The sequence below is a fragment of the Scyliorhinus canicula genome, chromosome 13 (genome assembly GCF_902713615.1).
Source record: "Scyliorhinus canicula chromosome 13, sScyCan1.1, whole genome shotgun sequence".
NCBI classification, from domain to species: Eukaryota; Metazoa; Chordata; class Chondrichthyes; order Carcharhiniformes; family Scyliorhinidae; genus Scyliorhinus; species Scyliorhinus canicula.
This window is the reverse complement of record NC_052158.1, coordinates 7,707,918-7,732,016: the sequence shown is the minus strand read 5'-3', so window position 1 is coordinate 7,732,016 and position 24,099 is coordinate 7,707,918. Positions and strand designations below refer to the sequence as shown.

Genomic DNA, 24,099 nt, shown 5'->3' with positions numbered 1-24,099 from the left:
TTCTCCGCACCTTCAGGGGCCGGTGCCGGAGTGTTTGGCGTCACGCCAACTGCCGCGGAAGGGCCTCCACCGGCCGGTGCAAGTTGGCACGCCGTGGGCTCGGAGAATCCCGCCTATGGAATTCTTACACCTCTGAGAACTTGATTTAATTTAAGTTTAGGCTAATGGCAGAAACACATTTTCTGGTTGTAAAATGATAAGGATGCAATGAGGACAATCAGTTTTGAGTAGTTGTAAACATTGACACACATAATGGACTCCTCATTTGTTGTAAAGTTTTGCATGGGTCTGGGGACCAGGACTTCAGTTATGTGGAGTGATTCCCAAAGTGACGGGTGAGAGGATCATGGTGGATTTAAAGGGACAGGTCAGGAGGAGCTGGACTATATGTTTCAGTTTGTGTTTCCCACAAAGTAAAACACAGTTTGACCATCCATGCCTGGGGCTGCTTTGAGACAGAAGTTAATGAAGGAGAGCAGCAGGCTGCCAGTCACTCACAGGACAAACTCCTCCCATCCTCTCTCCACCCATCCCCACCACTAACAGACCTTCACTCTCATCGCCTGGGTTCAATTATTCCCTGTCACTCCCTCTAACCCGGTTTATTCAAAATTCTGCTCCGGGTTTTATCTCCACCTCTCAAAGTGGGTGAAACTGAGAGCAGCAAATAACAATAAATCTTTGAGGATTGCAGTGAACCTCATGAGGGAGTTACTGAACTGAATGTGTTCAGCAGCAGAACAGGAACATTGAAACTGAAAGTGATTTGAATCAAGAAGTGCTGAGTGTGAACATGGCTTCCAGACAACAGGAGGAATGTTGGACCGACGAAACAATTTGTCCCATTTGTCTTGATTTCTTCACTGATCCGGTTTCACTAGAGTGTGAACACAACTTCTGCCGCTCCTGTATCACCCAGTGTTGGGAAAAAAAGGGGATAAACTCCTGCCCGGAATGTAGACAGGCGTTTACAGAAAGAAACCTCAGAGGCAGTCGGGTCTTAGTGAATCTGGCTGAGAAAGCTCGAAAATTAAAGCTGAATGGGAAAGAGAAGGAAAGTAAACTTCACTGTGAGGAACATCAGGAAGAACTGAAGCTGTTTTGTGAAACTGACAAGAAATTGATCTGTGTGAATTGTGTAGTTTCACAGGAACACAGAGAACACCGCTTCATCCCGATTAAAGAAGCTGTTGAAATCTACAAGGTAAAAGGGAACAGATTTGATCCCCTGATTATTTGATCACATTTTCAGGGTCTAACACTTTTATTTTCTGATTTTCTCTCCCAATCCCAGAGTCGGGTGAAATCTTCCTTAGATTCTCTCACACAGAAGAAATCGACGGTTCTAGAAATGGAGCAGCAGCAGAAACAGAAGATTTCCCAAATTAGGGTAAAGTCTCCCTGTGCTGATTTTCAAAATTTAATTCATTATTTTGTTGTCTTTATTTCAGAATAGGGCGGGATTGTCTCAGCCCAGGCCATACCGGAGAATCGCCGGGATGGGCATGAATCGCGCAACGCCCCCCCGACGCCAGCTCTTCACGGCCCCCCCCCCCCCCCCCCCCCCCCCCCGGGCGATTCTCTGCCTGGGATGGGCCGAGCGGTCACATAAACATACCTGAGCCCCACCTGCACCGTTCACACCGTTCTTACCCGGCGGGACCTCGGCGTGCATGCATCCGGGGGCGGCCTGGTTGGGGGGGGAGGGGCCTCCTCTGTGGCCTGGCCTGAAATCCAGGCCTACCGATCGGCGGGCCGGCCTCTCGGGCTGAGGGCCCCTTTTGATCCGCACCAGCCCATGTAGCCCTACGCCATGTTGAGTAGGAGCCGGCGCGGAGAAGGGAGCCACTGCGCAAGCGCGCAATGGCGCCGGTGCCAGTGCGCATGCGCAGACCTGCGGCGCCCATCTGATGCTGGGGATCGGCAGCTGGTGCGCCGTGGGTTGCTCCAGTGCCGTGCTGGCCTGCTGCTCCTGAGACCATGTTGATGCAGTCAAGAATCGCGATGGTGTTAACGACGGCGTCAATACTTAGCCTCAGGGTCAGAGAATCCCACCTATATTTTATGGCCGCGTCACGTGTAAGAGAGAGCGCGACAAGACTGTTAAATCACAGGAGAGGCTAAAAATGAGAACGGCACCAGGCGCCGATTGTTTGCGATCTAACTAGCCCGCTCCCGTTGGTGATATGAGGATCCCTCCGGAGCGTGGCGAGAAACCAATAATCACCACTTAAGCCCAATCTCCGTACAATTAACGGGAACGATCCCCTAGCCAACGGCCACCTGTGATACAGCCGCATCCCCAGCAAGTGGTCACATGGATGCCGCTTAGCACTCCTTTTTAAAACGTGAAGCTGGTGGAAGGGCTGCTGTGGAGACCCAAGGCCCAAGGAGGTGAGTAGCCACCTTCGCTCACATGCAAAGAGGCTGAGGGCACTGGGTTTGCTGCTCCGGTGCTCAGATGGGGGGAGGGCTGAGCCACTGTCATCGACGGGATGCCCCAGGTCCAGGGGCTGATGAATGGCACACATGTCACTTTGCGCTCACCGAGCCACTAGGGAATGCCCTCCATTAACCGGAAGGAGTTCCAGTCCCTGAACATCCAGCTCGTGTGTGGCCACCACATGGAGATCATACACATGTTTGCACGCTTCCCAGGGAGTGTGCACGACAGCTACATCCTACATTAGGGAGTGGGGGCGGGGATGGATTCCAGGCCTTCCAGGTTCGGGAGATGGGGCATGAGATTGGTGCTCGGCCCGCATAGCTGAGGAAAGTGTTTGAGGTCAACAAATTTTAATCATTAACAGAAATGTTCCCAACAGAAAGTGCCCCACTCTCCCCACCCCTCCCAGACCCTCCTCCACCCTTCCTCCTCAATACACCCTCCCCCCCTTAACCCTTACCCCCTACGCCCCTCTCCCCCAGCGTCCTCTCAGTGATCGTCGGCCTATTTAGCCTTCCATATTCTCCCACTGCACCTAGGGATGTCCCAGGATGTACATCAGAGGTGGAGGCAGCCTGCTGATTACCGCGTTGCTTGGTCTTCGATGCCCTTGGCAGCTGTCCTCTGAGTGCTCTGGGGCCGGAGGGCCCTGGCGCACTTGCTAGAGGCACGTGCCCCACCGTGCCGCCCTGTACTGGCTGCTGACTGCGACATGCACCCTTGTCAGGGGCGTGGAACTCGGGGAAGCTGGTGGCCGCCTTGCCAGCCTGTAGGATGGCTCCAGGTTGACGTCCGGTGCCCTGTCCTGGTCGGTGCCATTGGGCCCTGGAGTGCACCTCAGGATGGACGGGCAGCTGGATCAAGCCCTGACTGCTACTGCGCCACCTGGCTCTGTCAGCCCTGGCGGCTCCCCAATGTCTACAAGCCTGGTGTCGATGTCCCAGCCGATGCTCCTCAGTGACTGGGACATGCTCTGCAATGCCTCGGCTATGCCCACCTGGGACTGGCACATGCCCCGAAGGGCCTCATCCAGGTCCACCTGGTACAGGGTAACTTCCCCCAGCGACTGTGACACGCTGTCGAGGCGCTCAGCCATGACCGTCACCGACTGAGCCACGCCTTGGACACCTCCACTCATGCAGCCGACGTCGTGCACCAGGCTCTCCACCACTTGCCACCCTAGCAGTGTTAGCCTCGGTGCCATGCATCCCCTATGCCCTGGGACTCCTCCAATAGGCTATGGATCTGCTGGAGTGTCGCTGCCATCACTCCTCTGAATATCACGGCCACACCATATCGTCTGCATCAGCTCTGGGTAAACCTGTTCCAGAGGCTCAGCATCTCACTGAGACCCAAGTGGGTCCTGGGATCCAGTAGACATCAGAATGCCGTCTCACCTGGGCATTCCTGCCTCCACTGGAGGCGCATCAGCAACTGCGTAGTGGTCACCAGAATGTGTGCCAAAAGTCTGACCGCTAACATTGTCTGTCGAGGTGTATGTCTCTTCGCTGGTAGAGGGTGAGGATGGCAGCTGTGCCACGAAAATGGTGGCATCCTTGGAGCTCTCCTCCGAGGTGTTCACTTGGGAGGTTGTGGGGGAGGGGGAGTAGCCCGGATGGGCCGGTGCTGACAGCTGCAGGTCCTGCGGGAGAATGGACATGCGGCCAGCAGGAGTGATGGGTCAATCTGTATGGCATTAACAACTCATGTTTGACAGTTTATCTGTGTGGCGTTGGTGGATCCTCACCTTTGCGTCGTACGCCGAGCTGTACAGTGCTCACGGATGTGTCCTTGGCCATCCCTGTAACCTCCAGGGCCCTTTCCACATAGGGGGGGTGAGGACTCTGATGTTCGGCACCCCGCCGCCCATCTGGGCCCTCCTGTCGGTTGTGGGCCAAGTTCTTCTGCGGAAACACAGAGAGGGAATCGTAACCCACATGCGTGGTTCATCAGGGGGGGGGGGGGGGGGGGGGGGGGTGCTTGGCGTCGGGTGAGTGGGCCAGTGGTGGGGGTTGGGGAGTTGGGCTGTATGGGAGGGATGGGGACCATGGGGGGGGGAATGGGGGGCATTGGGGAGAGGAGTATGCGGGAATAGGATCCGGAATACGGTCCGGTGGGTGGCACTGCTGGGCATGGACAGGCCGGGACATGGGACGGTGCTGGCTGGGGGCGGTATCAGGTGGGGGGGGGGGGGGGGGGTCAGGGGTCCGGTGCCAACCCACCGTGCTGCCAGGTGGAGGTCGTTGACATTCTTACGGCACTGGGTGCCAGTCCTCCTGGTCACGCTCCCTGAGCTGACCTGCCAAGACCCTTCAGGGAACAGGGCATCCCGTCTGGCCTCAGCTGCTCCAAGTAGTCTGCCCGGGTCTGCATCCCCCAATTGTGGGGCTGCAATCTCAGTGGGGTTGGCTGTGCAAGAGCTGCTCTCCCTTGTTAGCAGGGGGGCTGGCGAGCACGGTCCCAGCGAATCAGCTGATGAGACCATGATTTGCAGTGTGAAGCCCGTGGGCCCTCGTTAAGTGGATCAATTAGCGGTGATGGCCTTGCCAGGTCCGAGGGTCAGGAAGCACATCGGTTCACACTCGCTACTACACTTAGAAACTGTTCATTAAAATCACGCTTTTTAAAATTAATGTTTATTCTCATAGAAACAGTCGGTCGGTCTGCAGAGCCACATCACATCTGAGTTCACTAAACTGCACCAGATTCTCACTGAGAAAGAGCAGCGTTTAATCCGAGATCTCAAGGGAGAAGAGAAAAAAATTCTAATACTAATGGAGGAAAATCTTTGTGAAATTCAGAAGAATTTAAATTCTATTCAGGAGAAACTCTCAAAGTTGGAAAAACAGTTGGATGAAAAAGATGGAGTGAGATTTCTGAAGGTGAGGGATTATATTTCAGTTTAGTTCAGTGAAAGTTCACAGTCACAAAATGATCTACACGAGCCTCCTCCCATCCTACTTCATTTCCCTGTCAATATATCCTTCTGTTCCTTTCTCCCTCATGTGTTTATCCAGCTTCTCCTTAAATGTGTCTGTATCTTTCATCTCATAATTAAATATCCTTCCCCGTTGCAAGTCTTTTAATAATAATAATAATCTTTATTATTGTCACAATTAGGCTTACATTAACACTACAATGAAGCTACTGTGAAAATCCCCTAGTTGCCACATTCTGGCGCCTGTTCGGGTACACAGAGGGAGAATTCAGAATGTCCAATTCACCTAACAAGCACGTCTTTCGGGACTTGTGGGAGGAAACCGGAGCGCCCGGAGGAAACCCACGCAGGCACAGGGAGAACATGCAGACTTTGCACAGGCAGTGACCCAAGCTGGGAATCAAACCTGGGACGCTGGCGCTGTGAAGCCATAGTGCTAACCACTATGCTACCATGCTGCCCCTTTGTAGTTGGGACGGTATTTAATGAGGGCTTAGAGGTTGATGGGTGGGGACTCCACTCTCTTTCAGTCTCCTTCCTGCCTTTGCCTTGATTAGGTCTGTGGCAAGAAGGCTGGTGCACAGTCTTCCCACTGCCAAGTGAACCCCTTGTAACCTAGACATAGAACAGCACAGCACAGAATAGGCCCTTCGGCCCTCGATGTTGTGCCGAGCAATGATCACCCCACTCAAACCCACATATCCACCCTATAGCCGTAACCCAACAAACCCCCCCCCCCCCACTTAACCTTACTTTTTAGGACACTACGGGCAATTTATCATGGCCAATCCACCTAACCCCGCACATCTTTGGACTGTGGGAGGAAACCGGAGCACCCGGAGGAAACCCACGCACACACGGGGAGGACGTGCAGACTCCGCACAGACAGTGACCCAGCCGGGAATCGAACCTGGGACCCTAGAGCTGTGAAGCATTTATGCTAACCGCTATGCTACCGTGCTGCCCATTGTGTGTGAAATTAACGCTGACTCAAGGGTCCCATCTCACTGCCACTGATATTCACCCAATAGATATGAAACCCACCATGTGGAAAGTTTAAAAAAACAAATATTGTTGGGGTCCCTGCTGCGCTTCACAAAACATTCCTCATACAAAACCGTACATTGCCCGATTGAGGGCACCTGCATCATGAAATAGGGATGCCCACTAAGAGCCACCTACTGCTCTTGTGGCAACTGCTTCCCTCCTTGCCTACGCCCACCAACCCATGACTCTACCCCATCCATCATCACCTGTGGCCTGGTTCCATGTGCAATCCTGGCTTTACTGATACCATCCACCACTTTACTGGTGCTGAGAAATGAAGAGCTGTCCGGCTCCAACTAACTGGAAGTTTTTGGTAAGCGTAACCTTTTCCTCCGTGTTTCTCCATTCCAGGAAAGGCCCACCGCTGATCAATTAAGAGCGGTTTAGTTCAGTGAAAGTTCACAGTCACAACATGATCCACACGATCATGTGGATTGCCACTTAATAGGGCAGACGTACCCGAAAACAGGTGGCATAGGGAACTCGCCAGCTCACCAGTTGGCAGGCAAAACCCCCTTACATTAGATTCTGCCAGGGGCTCAGTGAGTGAGTTCCACATTCTCAACACTCCCTCAGTGAAGATGTTTCTCTTGAACTCCCGAATGGATTTATTTGCAACTGTAATTATGTTTACTGTCTCTATTTCTGGATTCTCTACAAGTGGAAACATCTTCACTGAATCTATCAAATCCGACCCCTTTCATAATTTGAAAGATGTCTCTCGGGTCTTCACTTTTCTACAGTAAAGTTGATCAATCTTTGCTGTTAGTTGAAGCCTCTCAGTTGCTGTCGATCTTTTTGATACTTTCTCCTGTGCTTCAATATCCTTTGTGTGACATCCTCTTTCTATTCCATGTCTGCAGCAATGGGAATTGACAATTCTCAGCAGCTTGTAGCAATGTGAGGGTCATTTCTGCTTTCTGGATATAGACAGTCCGTCTCTGACAACTCAGATTTGTGTTTTGTTTATTTCAGGAGGAAGCATCTGGGGAGAGGAGGTAGGACATGAACTTTACTGAAACTCAGGGCAAGTTGGTAAAATTACTCAGCAAAGTGTTTATGGTTAATTTATAATCAACTCTTTAATATTTACAGGATTAGCGATGAGGGTAAAAGTCTGTCACTAGCAGATGATGTCCTGTCCATCGAAAAATTCAACGTCCCTTTACCGTTCCCAGTGTGGAGAGAAATGTTGGATGTCATTAACCCTGGTAAAACTCAGATAAGTTCCTCTGATGAAAGTGTTCCAAAACCCTTCACAAAAGCGCGGTCAATTCCAGCTCTGCTTAACCCAGAGTTACTACACAAGTGAATTAACCAATAATTCTAAGAAAAATACCCAGTCTTTGGCTCTTGGCTGCCCAATAATTACAGTCACCAGGTTTGTAAATTTAAACGCAATTACTGTTTATTTATAACTAGTTAATAGTTAACCAGTTGTATTTGATGCATATTTCATTCTACTTATTAACTAATTCCTAATCCCCCACTTTAACTTGCCCCCCCCCCCCCACCCTCTGTGCACATACACAAGACAGACAAACACAGAGGGGGAAGAAATAAGTAAAAAATCATAATTAAAAGGAAAACAGAGTCTTTAGGCCAGATATTCTTTTTAATAAACAATTTTATTGAGGTATTCTTGGCATTGTAAACGGTTACAGTATACAGTAATGTGCAAATATCAACAAAAACATAGTGCAAATGAGCAATCCTCGCTCGTAAACATTATCCGCCTATTTATCCCCCCTATTCTACTCTATTCTACCCCGCCCGCTGATGTTTAATTCGCCGCGAAGAAGTCGATGAATGGTTGCTACCTTCGGGAGAACCCTAGTAAAGATCCTCTCAAGGCGAACTTAATGTTTTCCAGACCAAGGAAGCTCGACGTGTCCAAGAGCCATACTTCGGTCTTCGGGGGCTTTGAGTCCCTCCATGCCAACAGTATACGTCTCCGGGCTACCAGGGAAGCAAAGGCCAAGAAGTCGGCCTCACTCTCCTCCTGGATCCCTGGGTCTTCCGAGACCCCAAAAATTGCCACCTCTGGACTCATCACCACCCTTGTTTTCAGTATCTGGGACATGACGTCCGCAAATCCCTCCCAGTATCTCCTAAGTTTTGGACATGCCCAAAACATGTGGATGTGATTCGCTGGTCCTCCCGCGCATCTAGCACACTTGTCTTCTTCCCCAAGAATTTGCTCATCCGGGCCACCGTCATGTGGGCCCGGTGGATGACCTTGAACTGAATCAGGCTGAGCCTAGCTTATGTTGCAGTTGAATTTACCCTACTCAGGGCTTCCGCCCATATCCCGTCCTCCATTTCCTCGCCGAGTTCCTCCTCCCACTTGAGTTTCAGTTTCTCTTTCTGGGACTCCTCCCCTTTCATGAGTTCTTGGTAAGTATCCGAGACTTTCCCCTCTCTTACCTCTCCCCTGGAAACTACTCTATCCTGGATCACGTTTAGTGGGAGGCGTAGGAAGGATGGGACCTGTCTGCGTATGAAATCACACACTTGCAAGTACCTAAAGTAATTTTCCCTTAATAGCCCGAATTTCGCCTCCAAGGCCCGCATGCTCGAGAAACACCCCCCCCAAGAACATATCGCCCATCCTCCTCACTCCCGCCCGCCGCCATGCTCGGAATCTACCGTCATGTTCCCGGGGGCGAATCGGTGGTTGTCGCACAATGGAGACCACACCGATGCTCCCACCTCCCCTACATGTTTCTTCCACTGGCCCCAGATGCGCAGGGCCGCCACGACTACCGGGCTGGTGAAGTATTTGGCCGGCGGGAGCGGTAGGGGAGCCATGACCAGGGCTACCAGACTGGTGCCCCTGCATGAAGCCGCCTCCACGTGCCCCCAAAAGATCCTGTACCCACCATCCAACTCCTTACCATGGCTATGTCGGCCGCCCAGTAGTAGTTGCTAAGGTTCGGCAGCGCCAGTCCCCCCTCGCTATGGTTCCTCTCAAGCATCGCTTTCTTCACCCACGGGGACTTCCTTGCCCAGACAAAGCCCATAATAACTTGTTGACCCTTTTGAAGAAGGATCACAGGATGAAAATCGGTAGGCACTGAAAAATAAACAGGAATCTTGGGAGGATTGTCATCTTTACCGTCTGCACTCATCACGCAAGTGGTAGCGGGAGTGCATGCCATCTCCGAAACTCGCTCTTCATTTGTTCCACCACTCTAGTCAAATTTAGCTTGTGCAGCCTGCCCCAGTCTCGCGCCACCTGTATCCCCAAGTATCGGAAGCTTTCTCCAACCATCCTTAAATGGCAGCCCCTTCAACCTATTCTCCTGGCCCCTCGCCTGCACAACAAACATCTCACTCTTAGTCATTTTCAGTTTGTACCCTGAAAATCGGCCAAATTCTCTCAATATTCCGAGTATACTGTCTATCCCAGCCAGCGGGTCCGATACGTACAGGAGCAGGCCGTCCGCGTAAAGCGAGACCCTGTGCTCCACCCCTCCCCTAATCATTCCCTTCCACCCCCTCGTAGCTCTCAGGGCAATCACCAGAGGTTCTATAGCCTGTGCGAACAGCAACGGGGAGAGTGGACATCCCTGTCTGTTCTCCCCGGTGTAGTCTAAAGTACTCTGATGTTGTCCTATTCGTCCTTACGCAAGCTTTTGGGGCCTGGTACAATAGTCTGACCCAGTCGACAAAGCCCTCTCCAAACCCCAACCGTCCGAGTACCTCCCACAAATAGTCCCACTCCAGTGGGATTATTAGTCTGCCCTCCGGGGGCATCATGATCACGTTGAGTAGTCTTCTTAAGTTGGCTACCAGCTGTCTGCCTTTAACAAAGCCCGTTTGGTCTTCCCCGGTAACTTCCAGGACACAGTCCTCCATTCTCAGCACCAAGACGTTAGCCAGGAGCTTGCGTCGATGTTGATCAGGGAGATTGGTCTGTATGACCCACATGCTTCCGGGGCTTTATCCCGTTTTAATGGTAACCTGTAACATCGTCGGGGGTAGCGTCCCTCTATCCCCGCCTCGTTAAATACCCTAGTCAGCACCGGCCCCACTATCTCCGAGAACTTTTTGTAGAACTCCATGGGATATCCATCCGGCCCCTGTGATTTACCTGACTGCATGGCCCTCAAGCCCCCAGTACTTCCTCAGCTCTAATCGGGGCCTCCAGTCCGTCTACTAGCCCCCTGCCCAGTTTTGGGAAGGTCAGTCCGTCTAAGAAGTGCTTCATCTCCTCCGGCTCCTCAGGGGGTCCATGGTATAGAGCTTGCTATAAAACTCCCGAAACACCTTGTTCAATCCTGACGGGTCATCTACTCTGTTCCTCATTCCGTTCACTACCCTGCCTATTTCTCTGGAACCCTCCTTCCTCCTGAGTTGTTGCGCAAGCATTCTGCTAGCTTTCTCCCCATGCTCATAGACCACATCCTTTGCCTTCCTGAGTTGTTCCGCAGCTTTGCTCGTGGACAACACTCCCAGCTCAGCCTGCAGTCTCCGTCTATCTCTAAGTAGGTCCTCCCTCGGGGCCTCCGTGTGTTCCTTGTCTGTCCGCTGAATCTCCTTGACCAGTCTGTCCATTTCTGCTCTGTCCATTCTATCTCTGTGGGCCCGGATTGAAATCACCTCCCCCCTTACCACCGCCTTGAGCGCCTCCCACAGGGTCGCTGCTGAGATTTCCTCTGTGTCATTAACCTACAGGTAGTTCTGCATACACTTCCGCAATCTCTCACACACCCCCTCATCTGCTAGCAATCCTACGCCTAACCTCCATTGCGGGCATTAGTAACTCCCTTTGCAGACCTGCAGGTCAACCCAGTGTGAGGCATGATCCGAGATGTTGATCGCCGAGTACTCTGTATTTTTTAACCCGGCTACACAGTCCCTGCTCATGATGAAGAAATCGATTCTTAAATTTACTTTGTGAACATGCGAGTAGAACGAGTATTCCCTTCCCGTCGGCCGTCTGGCTCTCCATGGGTCTACCCCCCCCATCTGCTCTATGAACCCCCTCAGTTCCCTTGCCAACGCTCGGAGCCTACCCGTTCTGGAGTATGACCGGTCTAGTTCGGGGTCAAGTCTAAGTCTGGGATTTTCCGCAGCACCCTTTTAGTGAAGTCAGCATCGTCCCAATTTGGAGCACATACATTCACCAGGACTACCCTCACTCCCTCAAGCATACCACGGACCATAAGAAATCTACCAACCCCGTCTACAATTGTGCCCTCTGCCTCAAATTGAACCCGTTTATTGATCATAATTGCCACCCCCCTGGACTTAGAGTCTAAGCCCGAGTGGAAGACCTGGCTAATCCAGCCCTTCCTTAGTCTGGTCTGGTCTGTCACTTTCCGATGTGTCCCCTGCAGCATGATTACGTTCGCCTTTAGAGCCCGCAAAAGTGCGAACACACGCGACTCTTGACCGTCCCATTTAGTCCTCTGACATTCCAGGTGATCAGCCTGGTTGGAGGGCATCTGCCCCCCCCCCTACCCCCCCCGGCCCCGTGCCTGTCAACCATAACCCTTCTTGGGCCCGCCCCCAGCTCATGTGCCACACCCCTCCCTGTTCGCCTCCCGGCAGTTCCCACCCCCTCTGTTACCTAATTACCATGTCAGCAGAATAGCTTCCCCCCCTCCCCCCCCCCCCCCCCCAGCAACAACAACCCTCTGTAACCCGACCCCTGCCATATAGTGGCTGTATGCACACCCCCCCCACCTGGCTTCCTTGACTAGCTTCCTGCTAGCCTGGTGACTCATCTCTCCGGCGCCCACTTGTCTCGCTCCCATTGTTCCCCCGAGCTCATCCCCCCCCCATCCACCAACACCAATTTTGGGCCAGATTTAAGCAAATTTACATTTAGATTTATTGTCTCATGTACCGAGATACATTGAAAAGTATTGTCCAGGCAGATCGCTCTATACATGAAAAACATAGGACATATGACAAGAACACAATGTAAATACTAAGGGTGCGATCTTCCAGAATCATTTCCAAGTGCTGTAGCGAGCGCAATTTGCCGTGAATTTCCCGGCGAGGTTGGCAACACTATTCAACATTAACTGGTCCACTTAATGAGGCCTCACGGGTTTCTCGTCCCAATGCCGGCTCGCCAGCTGATTCGCCGGAACCGCGCTCGCCAGCCCCCTATTAACGTGGTGGAGCAGCACTTAAGCTGCACTTGCTCAGCCAACCCCAGCCAGCTCGCAACAATGGCACCAAGGAGACCAGCCCTGAGGTTCGGGGATGCAGATCTGGGGAGGCTCCTGGACGTGGTGGAGGGGATCCAGGAGGGTGAGGTACAGGGCCCTATGCGCACTGATTGGGAGGAGGGGGCGCTGGGTACCAACCCAGACCCGGCCCATGGAGTGGAGACAGTGGCCAGCAGCTCCCTCGAGTTCCACCCTTCTGATGAGGCCGCATCTCACAGGCAGCACACAGGATAGGGTGGCACGGTTTTGCATGTGCCACCGACAAGTGAGCCGGGGCCCTCCGGCCCCAGAGTCCGCAGAGGACGACCGCCAGGGGCATCGAGGGTCATGGGACAATATAAGCAGCTGGCTGCCACCACCTCAGATGTGTATCCTGGGGAAGCACCAAGACGTAGTGGTATGGCTAGGAGGGCCAGCCGAAGGCCTCAGCAGTCGGTGGGGGTTATGAGTGGTTGGTGGGGGAGGTGGGCAGGGACAAGGGTTGCCCCTGGAATGGGATTGGGATCCAGCAATTGGCCTGCTGGTGCCGCGAGCGGTTGCCTCCCCACCCCCACATGGCGGCCCACCTATGCGAAGGGTCCCCCACCCCCAGCCGAGGGTCCCCCACTCCCTGCTGAGCACTGGGGTAGCAAGCCCAGCATCCCCGGTCTCTTTGCCTCTGAGCAAAGATGGCTATTCACCTCCTCGGCTCCCCACAGACGCCTTTCCGCCAGGCTCACGTTTTTCAAAAGGAGTGCTAATCGGCGCCAGTGTGAGCACTTGCTGGGAGGCCGTTGAATGACAGGAGGCAATTGGATGACGGGTATCTCTCATTAATTGCACGGAATTGGGACTTAAGTGGTGATAACTGGTTTCTCGCCATGCGACAGCGAGATTCTGATTTCGCCTGCGGGAGCAGGCCGACTGCGTCGCAAACTGTTTGGCGCCTGGCGCGGTTCCCGTTTCTGGCTTCTCCCACTTGAGCGCGAGTGTAATGAGGCCGGAAGATTGTGCCCATAGACATAGACATCGGGTGAAGCATACGGAGTGTAGTGCTACAACAGTAGAGAAGATGCATGCAGAGATCAGTTCAGTCCATAAGAGGGCCATTTAGGAGTCTGGTAACAGTGGGGAAGAAGCTGTTTTTGAATCTGTTTCGTGTGTGGTTTCAGACTTTTGTACCTTCTGCCCAATGGAAGAATTTGGAAGAGAGAATGACCCACGTGGGAGGTGTCTTTGATTATGCTGCCCGCTTTCCTAAGGCAGCAGGAGGTGTAGATGGAGTCAATGGATGGGAGCTGGGTTTGTGTGATGGACTGGGCTGTGTTAACGACTCTCTGTAGTTTCTTGCGGTCCTGGGCCAAGAAGTTGCCATACCAGGCTGTGATGCAGCCAGATAGGATGCTTTCTATGGTGTAACTGTGAAAATTGGGAAGAGTCAATGTGGACATGCTGAATTTCCTTAGTTTCCTGAGGATATAGGCGCTGTTGTGCTTTTTAGTCATAGCGTCGACGTGGGTGGACCAGCACAGATTATTGATAATGTTTACGCCTGGGACTTTGAAGCTGTCAACCATGTCCACCTCAGTGCCATTGCTGCAGACAGGCATGTGTACGACACTTCGCTTCCTGGAGCAGATGACCAGCTCCTTAGTTTTGCTGACTTTGAGGGAGAGGTTGTTGTTGTGACACCATTCCACTAGGTTCTCTATCTCCCTCCCATACTCTGACTCATCACTGTTTGAGATACGACCCATTACGGTGGTGTCATCAGCAAACTTGTAGTAGTCGTGTGTGTATAAGGAGTAGAGTTGGGGACTAATTACGCAACCTTGCGGGCCCCAGTATTGAGGACTATCATGGAGGATGTGTCATTGTTTATCATTATTGATTGTGGTCTATGGGCCAGGAAGTCGAGGATCCAGTTGCAGAGGGAGGAGCAAAGTCCTAGAGCGGTAGGCACAGAGGTTCGCACTGCTGCCTCACAGTACCAGGGATCCGGGCTCGATTCTAACCTCGGGCGACCGTGTGAAGTTTGCACGTTCTCCCCGTGTCTACGTGGGTTTCCTCCAGATGCTCCGGATTCCTCCCCAGACCAAAGATATACAGGTTAGGTGGATTGGATATGCTAAATTGCCCCTAAAAAAGATTGCAAGGTGGGGGATTGGGCCTAGGGTCGTGTGCTCTTTCAGAGGGTCCATGCAGACTCGATGGGCAATGGCCTCCGTCTATGATTTGCAGTTTGGATAAGGGAACTATGTCCCATAGCTAGTGTGTTTAGCCTATATTTTCCGGCACTCATCACATCAAGAAACAAACGCTTAGGTAAGCACCCACGCAGGGCACCCCCCAGCCCGATCACCGCTGCACAAAAAATGCCAGCTTGGCACCTGGCATCCAGGCAGTGCCCCTGCCAGCTGGTAGTGCCATCTGTGAACCATGACAGTGCCAGGCTGACATCCAGGTGGGACTGCCAGCGTGGCAAGCTGGTACTCTCGCTACACTGAACTGTTCCAGTGAGTGGAGCGCGTCAGTGCAGAAAATGGGGCTCTGTGCGGCCTCGACTATGCGTTCCCCGTTGATGCCCCTATCTAACCGGGGGCGTGAGTTAAAAAGCAGGCTGATTCTCGGCGCTCTGAGCACTGCATAACATGCGGCTAAATATGCTTCCTATAGGACTTTGTTCCCATTTGGTTAAATCGCGCCCTGAGAAACTTTTCTGTTAAATAGCGCCAATGATATCATCCTCACAACTTGCTTTCGTACTTATTCCTGTATCATCATCAAATTTAGTGACAATAAATTCAGTCCCTTCATCCAAATTATTAATGTTGATTGTAAATATTTGAAGTCCTAGCACATATCTATGGTGGTGCTCTGGTTATTATTTGCCAAAAATGACCTATTTATCCTGACTCTGTTTCATGTTAGTTCATTCACTATCCATGTTAATATATCACCTCAAAACATTAACTCTAATCTTGTGCATTAACACTTTGGTTATCTTTAAATATCTTAGTTATCTTGACACTTTAAATTACTTTTTGGAAATCGAACTACACTATATCTACTGGTTTCCCTTTGTCACATTCCCAGTAATTTTTAAAAATTTATTCACTGGATGTGGAGCTCACTGACTGGACCAGCATTTATTGTCCATCCCTAATCGTCCCTTGACAAGGTGGTGCTGATCTGTCTTCTTGAACCCGCTGCAGTCCCTGAGGTGCAGGTACTGTGCTGTTAGGGAGGGCGATCCAGGTATTTGACCCAGCGACGGCCGATATATTTCCAAGTCAGTTTGATGAATGACATCTGGGTGGTGCTGTCCTTGTCCTCCTAGATGGTAGTGATCATGGGTGCTGTTTAAGGAGCCTTGGTGAGTTCCTGCAGTGCATCTTGTAGAGGGTACACACGGCTGCTACTGCTACTCCACTGGTGGTGGAGGGAGTGAATGTTTGTGAATAGGGTATCAATCAAGTGGGGCTGCTTTGTCCTGGATAGTGTCAAGTTTCTTTAGTGTTGTTGGAGCTGCACTCATCCAGGCAAGTGGAGAGCATTCCATCACACTCCTGACTTGTCCTTTGTAGATGTTGGACAGGCTTTGAGGAGTCAAATTAGTTACTCACTGTATGACTCTTAGGATCTGACCTGTTCTTGTAGCCACAGTATTGCACGGTATTGATATGGCTTGCCCAGTTCAGGCTCAAATCTCCTGCTGCTACATCCTTAATAATGGATTCCCGTATTTTTACAATGAGGGACGTCAGACTAACTGGCCAATTGTTCGCTATTTTCTGTTACCCTCCCTTCTTGAATAATGGTGTTACATTTGTGATTTTCCAATTGAAGATTACAACTAATACTTAGACATAGACATAGAATTTACAGAATTTACAGTGCAGAAGGAGGCCATTCGGCCCATCAAGTCTGCACCGGCTCTTGGAAAGAGCACCCCACTCAAGTCCACACCTCGACCCTATCCCCGTAACCCAGTAACCCCACCTAATCTTTTTTGGACACTAAGGACAACTTGCATGGCCAATCCACCTAACCTGCACATCTTTGGACTGTGGGAGGAAACCGGAGCACCCGGAGGAAACCCACACAGACACGGGGAGAACATGCAGACTCCACACAGACAGTGACCCAAGCTGGGGAATCGAACCTGGGACCCTGGTGCTGTGAAGCAACTGTGCCAATCACTGTGCTACTGTGCTTCCACAATCTCTGCAGCTACTTCCTTTCAGACCCTAATATGCAGGCCTCAGGTCCATGGGATCTATCTGCCTTTAGTCCCATTAGTTTTCCTCGCACCTTTTCATTTGCGATTCTGATTGTTTTAAGTTCCTCCTTCCCTTTTCCCCCGACTTCTGCCCCCTTCCCAGTGTTTTTGGACAAGTCCTGTGATGTTTCTGCATCTTCTACTGAGAAGACAGTTACAAAATACTTGTTCAAAGTCCCTGCTATTTCCTTTTTTTATTATTCATTCGCAGCCTCATCCTCTTAATTACTTTCTTCCTTTTTTATGTCCTTGTCGAAGTTTTCACTGTTTCTTTGCTTGTTTTCCCTTGCATTCCAATTCATCCCACTTTATTGGTTTCTAAATAAGCCCCAGTTTTCTGGGCCATCACTAACCTTTGCAGCATTGTACATCGAGGGCGCATTTCTCCGTCCCACCAGCCCCGTTTTCCGGCACGGCACGCCCCGTCGGCAGTGGAATTTTCCGTTCCCGCAGCCGGCCAATGGGGTTTGCTATTGTGGCCAACCCGTACCATCAGGAAATCCGTGGGAAAGTGCGCTGCCGGCAAAGCGGAGGATTCCGCTGGCGGAGACTCCCGCAGCTTTTCATTTAGTTTGATACCATCTTTAACTTCCTTAGTTAGCCATGAGAGGCGTATCCTTTTTATATACTGTTTCTTTCTCAATGGAGTATATGTTTATTGAGACTTATGAAATATACCCTTGAATATGTGTCACTGCTTCGCTGCTGTTATTTCTTTTCCCTCCATTCCACTTTAGCCAACTCTAGCCGGGATTCTCTGATCCGAGTTCGCCTCGCCGCACCACCTTTGCCAACGAGAACGGAGAATTTGGCGCTCAGTCAAAACTCCATTCACTGCAGTGGGCCTGGAGAATCCCGCTGGCATGAACAGACGGAGAATCCCGGCCTCTGTCTTCATACCTTTGTAATTGCGTTTGTTTAAGTTTAAGACTCTCGTTTTAGACTCACATTTCTCTCCCTGGATATGAAGTTCTAAAGTTCTCTCTTACCGAGAGAATCTTTACTATGAGGACATTAATTAATACTCTGTAAAAACACTTTATCGCATTGAAAATAACCTGTCCCCTGGTTGGCTTCCAGAAAATAATGTTCAAAGAAATGGTCCCAAATACAGCATGATCTCATGCTCCAGGATACCGTTTGCTAATTTGATTTGTCTAATCTATTTGATGATGAAAATCTCCTATGATTATTGCAGCACCTTTATTACAAGTGCCATTATTTCTTGAGAGAAACTCTGATCTAAAGTCTTTCCGGGGGTCTGCAAACCATCCCACCAGTGATTTATTTTCATTTTTATTTCTTCCCACCCAAGCTTCATTTTGATTATCTGACTATCATTTCTCACGATGTGCTGACCTTATCCGGTATGAACACAACGAGTCCTTTCCTTTCTTTCCGCCCTTTTGGAATATCAAATATCTTTGAATATTCAGATCTCAGATATGATAACTTTGCAACCTAATGGCGATGGCATTGCCCTCATTCATTTCTATTTATTCTGTCAATTGATCCATCTTCTTATGAATGCTGTTCAGATAAAGAGCCTTTAATTTTGACTTTTACCGTTTTCCCTATTCTATTTTTTTAAGCTCTTTTTATTGGCTTTTCTCATATTTATAAACAGTTACTGTGTATATACATTGCATTTTTCTTGCCCGCACTAATTTACTTTATTTTACAGAGGTTTGTTTTGTCCATTTAACTAACTCTATGTAAATGTTGTTGCCCTCTGGAGCGGTCTATGATTTCCCCCCACTCCCCCCCCCCCCCCCCCCCACCTTCATCCATGCCCCCCCCCCCCCCCCCCCCACCATTGGCTTCAGCACCTTTCTCTTCTCTTGTTGTTTTCTCACCTTCCTCCCCCCCTGCCTCCAACCTCGGGTTGCGCAGTCCTTTGATTCCCCATCTATCTTTCTTTTTTCCCCCTTAGCTTACTCCTCGTTGCTGGCGTCGAACAGGTTTTGGAACAGGCCGACAAACTTCCCCCAAATAACCAGGAAGCCTTCCTCCAGCCCTCAGGTGGCGTACTTAATCTTCTCCAGGTGGAGAAATTCCGTGCGGTCAGCGAGCCAGTCTGCAGCTTTGGGTCGTGCTGCCGATTGCCAGCCGAGCAGGATTCTCCGGCTTGCGATTAGGGAAGCGAAAGCGAGGGCATTAGCCCTCTTCCCCATGTGTAACTCTGGCTGTTCTGATACCCCGAAGATTGCCACTATTGGGCACGGCTTCACCCTCACCCCACAACCTTGGACATTGCCTCGGAGAAGGCTGTCCAGAACCCAGCAAGCTTGGGCAAAACATGTAGTTGTGGTTGGCAGGGCTCCTCTGGCATCGCTCACATTTGCCCTCCACCTCGGGGAAGCTCATTCGGGTTCTGGTCAGATGCGCTCTGTGCACCACTTTGAACTGCATTAGGCTTAGCCTTACGCGGGAGGAGGTGGAGTTCACCCTGCTCAGTGCTTCGCTCCAGAGTCCCCATCCTACCTCTGTCCCCAGTTCGTCCTCCCATTTTTGTCTGGTCTCGCCCAGTGGTGTTCGAGTTCTGTCCAGTAGCTGTCCATATATTTTCCCACATAGCCCCCCCTTCTCACTGCTTGTGCCTATCAGGTCCTCCAGTAGTGTGTTTTCTTGGGCCCTGGGTACCCTACTGTCTCTTTGCGGAGGAAGTGTTTTATTTGGAGGTGTCTCAATTCCTGTCCTTTTGTTAGTTTCCACTTCCTTGTCAGTTCATCCAGTGTCGTCAGTCCACGCCCTACGTAGAAGTCCCCAACCGTCAATGTGCCCCCGTCCCACCTCCATCCTTTGAAGGTGGTATCTAGCATGGCTGGGGGGACTCTGTGATTACCGCAGATGGGGACCATAGGTGAATATTCTGGTTATCCTGAAGTGCTGTCTCAACTGGGTCCATGATCTCAGCATGGCCGCTACCACTGGGCTCGTTGTGTATCTTGTTGAGGAGGATGGGAGTGCTGCTGTGGCCAGGGCCCGGAGGGTCGTTCCTTTACAGGAGGCCTCTTCTATTTGTACTCAACCTGTGTCGAGTTCTTGTACCCATCCCCTCACTCTTTCTGCCGTTGCTGCCCAGTGGTAGTATTGTAGGTTCGGTAACGCCAAGCCCCCTTTGACTTTTCCTCTTTGCAGTGTTGGTTTGAGAATTCTTGGGTCCTTACCCCACCCCCACAAATGTCATGATTAGATTGTCTACGTTTTGGAAAAAGGCCTTGGGGATGAAGATCGGGATGGATCTAAACAGGAAGCGGAACCTTGGTGTACGTTCTTCCTGATCGTCTACACTCTCCCTGCCAGGGAGAGTGGGAGTGAGCCCCACCGTTGAATGTCTTTTCTTACTTCCTCCACCTGGCTGGTCAGGTTCCACTTGTGGATCTGTGTCCAGTCTCTGGCTATTTGGATCCCCAGGTAATGGAACCTGTTCTGGGCTGTTTTAAATGGGAGCCCCTTCAGCTCTGACCCTCTCCCTTTTGGGTTCACTGGGAATACCTCGCTTTTGTCCAGGTTACATTTGTAGCCGGCCAAGGTTCCAAACTCTTTCAGTATTTGCAGTATTACCGTCGGTCCCTCCTGTGGCTTTGAGACATAGAGGAGCAGGTCATCTGCATAGAGTGAGATTCTGTGCTCTCTGTCCCCTCTCCCCATTCCCTTCCAGCTTTTTGCGTCCCGCCATGCTATTGCCAGGGGTTCGATCGCTAGCGCGGACAAGAGTGGGGACAAGGGGCAGCCCTGTCTTATTCCTCTCTGTAACTGGAAGTAATCAGGGTTGGTGGTGTTAGTTCGGACACTTACTTTGGGAGCGTTGTACAGTAGCCTCCCCCAGGCTGTGAATCCCGCTCCTGGAGGAGGTAGTTCCATTTCACCCTGTTGAAGGCCTTTTCTGCGTCCAGGGAGACGATCACCTCTGTGGGCAGGGGGGGGGGGGGGGGGGGGGGGGGGGGGAGAGGGGGGGGGGGGGGTGCCTAGTGTTCACTGTGAGCTGCCTACCCTTGACAAAGCCCGTTTGGTCCTCTGCGACCACCTCTGGTGCACAGCCTTCCAGCCTTTTGGCCAGGAACCATTTTCCCTTTTTCTGAACTTATTTGCTGGCGCACTCTTCTGTCTGCACATTCTGTCTCTTCCTGTCACGCTCCTGTCATCACTAGTCTAGTCTGCACTATTGCCATGTCTTTCCTTTTGAACTTTCTGTATCTCCCCTCATGTGAACACTCCCTTCCATCCCTATTTAGTTTAAAGCTCTCCCTCAGTTCTCTGCAAAAAGGCAGAAAACTGATCTCCATCATGGGTACGGGAAGGTGGCAGGTCCCAAATCCATCCCATCAGAATAAGGATTGAACTTCATGCTGCTAGACCAATTTGATCCACACTAGTCATCCAGCCAACTGGCCCCCAAGGAGTCTGGGTTATGCGGCAACATGCACTTTTACATCCATGTTATAGCCCAGAGCTATGGATGGTGATAGTCAAAGTTTCAATTCTGTCTCCATTACATGGAATCTCCCCACTGTTACCATCTGCCATTGGTGTATGTTGGAAGGATTTACAAGTTGGTAATCAAACTCTTTGGTTTTGTTATGAACGCATCTTCCTTGGTCATCAAGTCCTGGAGCGGGACCTGAACCCAGAGCTTCTGGCTCAGAGGTGAGGACATTACTCATTACACGACAAGAGGCTCTCCACAAAGACCCATTTCTGCAATTTACCAGGACACTGAATCCAGTGCAGTGTGTCTCGATGGTACACCTTCCTCTATATCCAGTACTGGTTGGTGTCAGTGCCTCATGGATCAAAATGGTTTCCTATCTATTTTGTAAAATGTTTCCCTGGGTAACTTTCATCCCATATACTCACATACACACAACCGTCAATATACACACTCGACCATTAATCCATACACATGCCCACATGCCTGTACACCTAAAGACTCTTATACACACGCATAAACACATGCACACCCAGTCCGACAGAGTGAGTTTCCTCAATCAGTGATCTGGTAAACAGCGTGGTAGGTCTTTGAAACCCCGGTATTGCAAACCACTTTTATATTGCATTAAACTGGGAACATTATTTAGTTTTACTTTGGGTCTTCCCTCTGTGGAAGTTGTAATGTTTTTCTCTCTTGCCAGAATCTCCTTTCCTCCCATCGGGGTAGCTCATTTCCATGTTGAGGAAAAGGAAACAAAATTAGAAATGGTAAAATCGAGGAGAGAATCTTCCCCGATCCCTCTTTCCTGATCTCCTGTGACTCTAATTCTCTTTTTTCTCTCCCAGTCTCTATGACCCTGGATGTGGAAACAGCAAATCCCTGGCTCGAGGTGTCTGAGGATCTGAAGAGTTTGAGACGAACCCGGATCAAGAAGAATCTTCCTGACACCGAAAAGAGGTTTACCTTCTGGTTGTGTATGCTGGGAGCAGAGGGATTCACATCGGGGAGACATTACTGGGAGGTGGAGGGAGCAGGGAATCAGAGCTGGAGCCTGGGAGTAGCCATAGAGTCTGTGGAGAGGAGGAAAGGGGTAAGTCTGAGCCCTGTGAGTGGATTCTGGACCATCGGGAGGTATAAGGATAAGCTTCATATAAACTCCTCCTCTGACTCTACTCTCCCTGTCAGTCAGATCCCTGGGAAGGTGGGCGTTTATCTCAGTTATGAGTCTGGGACAGTTTCATTTTACGATGCGGACACCAAATCCCATCTCCATACCTTCACTGGGAATAAATTCACCGAGAAACTTTATCCTTTTTTTGGCACTCGGGATGAAAACCGTTTTTTGAAAATCTGCTCCAGTTTGGATCCGGATCGGAAAAAGAGGTGGGGTCGTAGAGTCACATCATCCATGAAGTCACAATGATGACCCCATGATTAGGGTCGGGGCAGAGGCCGGGGGTTGAGGGTTAGAAACCACCATTGACAACAGGTTGTCATTACATGTGTGATTTCATTTTGTCATGTGAATGTCCATTTAAGAAATGTTTGTCTTCTCAAATGGCTGCAGTGATGTCATTGTATGGGTGGAGCTGGCCTGTGGCTCAGGATTTTACTTTTGATTTGAGCTGGAAGCTGTTTGTGGCTCTGAGTTTTACTTTCGGTTCAGGCGGTTGGAAGATGTATTCAGACAACAAGGATCTTGGAGTCTTTCTCTCTGCATGTTAAAAAGGTGTCTCCAGATCACTTCATAACTTCAAAGTAATAACTATGTTCTGGAAGGAATTAAAACCTACTGTTTTGTGGTAAAAGGGATTGTCTGATTTATGGATGTTGTTACTTGAGTTAAACAGGAAAGGGAAGTTAAATATATAGTACTGTAGCTGTGTGGGGTATTTATGTTTGTAGTTGATAAAAATGCTTACTGTGTGTGTTTATAAAATGTTAACTGAATTTGTAGGATAAACTTTGTTTTGTTTAAAAATACTTAAGGCCTCTGTTGCATATACCTGTAAAGTAGGCCCTTATGCCATAACCAAAATCTATAAACAGTTGTAGGTCAGGTGAACTCTATGATATACTTTGGTGTTCTCTGAACCCTGGCCAATAACAATTTTAAAATTGTACTTTGCAAATGTCAGAAATAAAAAGTAAATTAAATATCTTGTGCTTCTTCTTCCTTCATTTACTCCCTGCTTCAGTCAGTCAAACCGCCCAGTCCCATCCTCCATCCCTTCACCTGATTCCCACTCCGGAGCTGGGATTTCTGTGTTTCCATTTCTCACTCTGCTCCCACGACATGAGAGCCTGAGAGGGAAATGCAGATATTGAAGGGTGACAATGCTGCATTTTCATGGCGGTTGGGAATTTGCATTTATTCTTCTTAACTCCCTCGCTTCGAGCTGACCCCTCCCCCAGAGTTCATGCTGAGACTATCTTTCCCCACTCCCTCCCAGTTTAATATACTCCTTCCTCACTTCCTAAAGGACAAATCCCAGGATCTGAACCTTTCCCCTTTCCTCTTTTGCCACACATCTTCCCATTTTCCCTTCATTGCTGTTCATTACTATCTATGGAACGTGCCCTTCTCCACTTTCACCTCATATTGTTATGACTGACCCCCCAGGTGAGGTACCCCAAGGTTTTTGATCCGGGCGAGACCCCTCTATTTTCACCATCTAACTGGGATACCCCAAATTGTTACAAAGCCTGATATTGAGGGATGAACCTGCTCCCTGCCTTTAATCAACCCCCTCTGTTGGCCAAATTAAGATTTAATCTAAAAAG

At 50.3% G+C, this 24,099-nt stretch overlaps 1 protein-coding gene across 1 annotated transcript in view; it reads left to right on the top strand.

Moving 5' to 3' along the window:
* Nucleotides 1-23,468, top strand: part of LOC119976447 — a 91,281-nt gene extending 67,813 nt beyond the window's left edge. The window contains 5 exon segments of the mRNA XM_038816984.1: nucleotides 724-1,390; nucleotides 5,095-5,328; nucleotides 7,407-7,429; nucleotides 7,527-7,642; nucleotides 22,161-23,468. Of these exon segments, the coding sequence (XP_038672912.1) occupies nucleotides 724-1,390; nucleotides 5,095-5,328; nucleotides 7,407-7,429; nucleotides 7,527-7,642; nucleotides 22,161-22,738 (1,618 nt within the window). The 3' untranslated portion in view covers nucleotides 22,739-23,468.
* The last annotated feature ends 631 nt before the right edge of the window (nucleotides 23,469-24,099 follow it).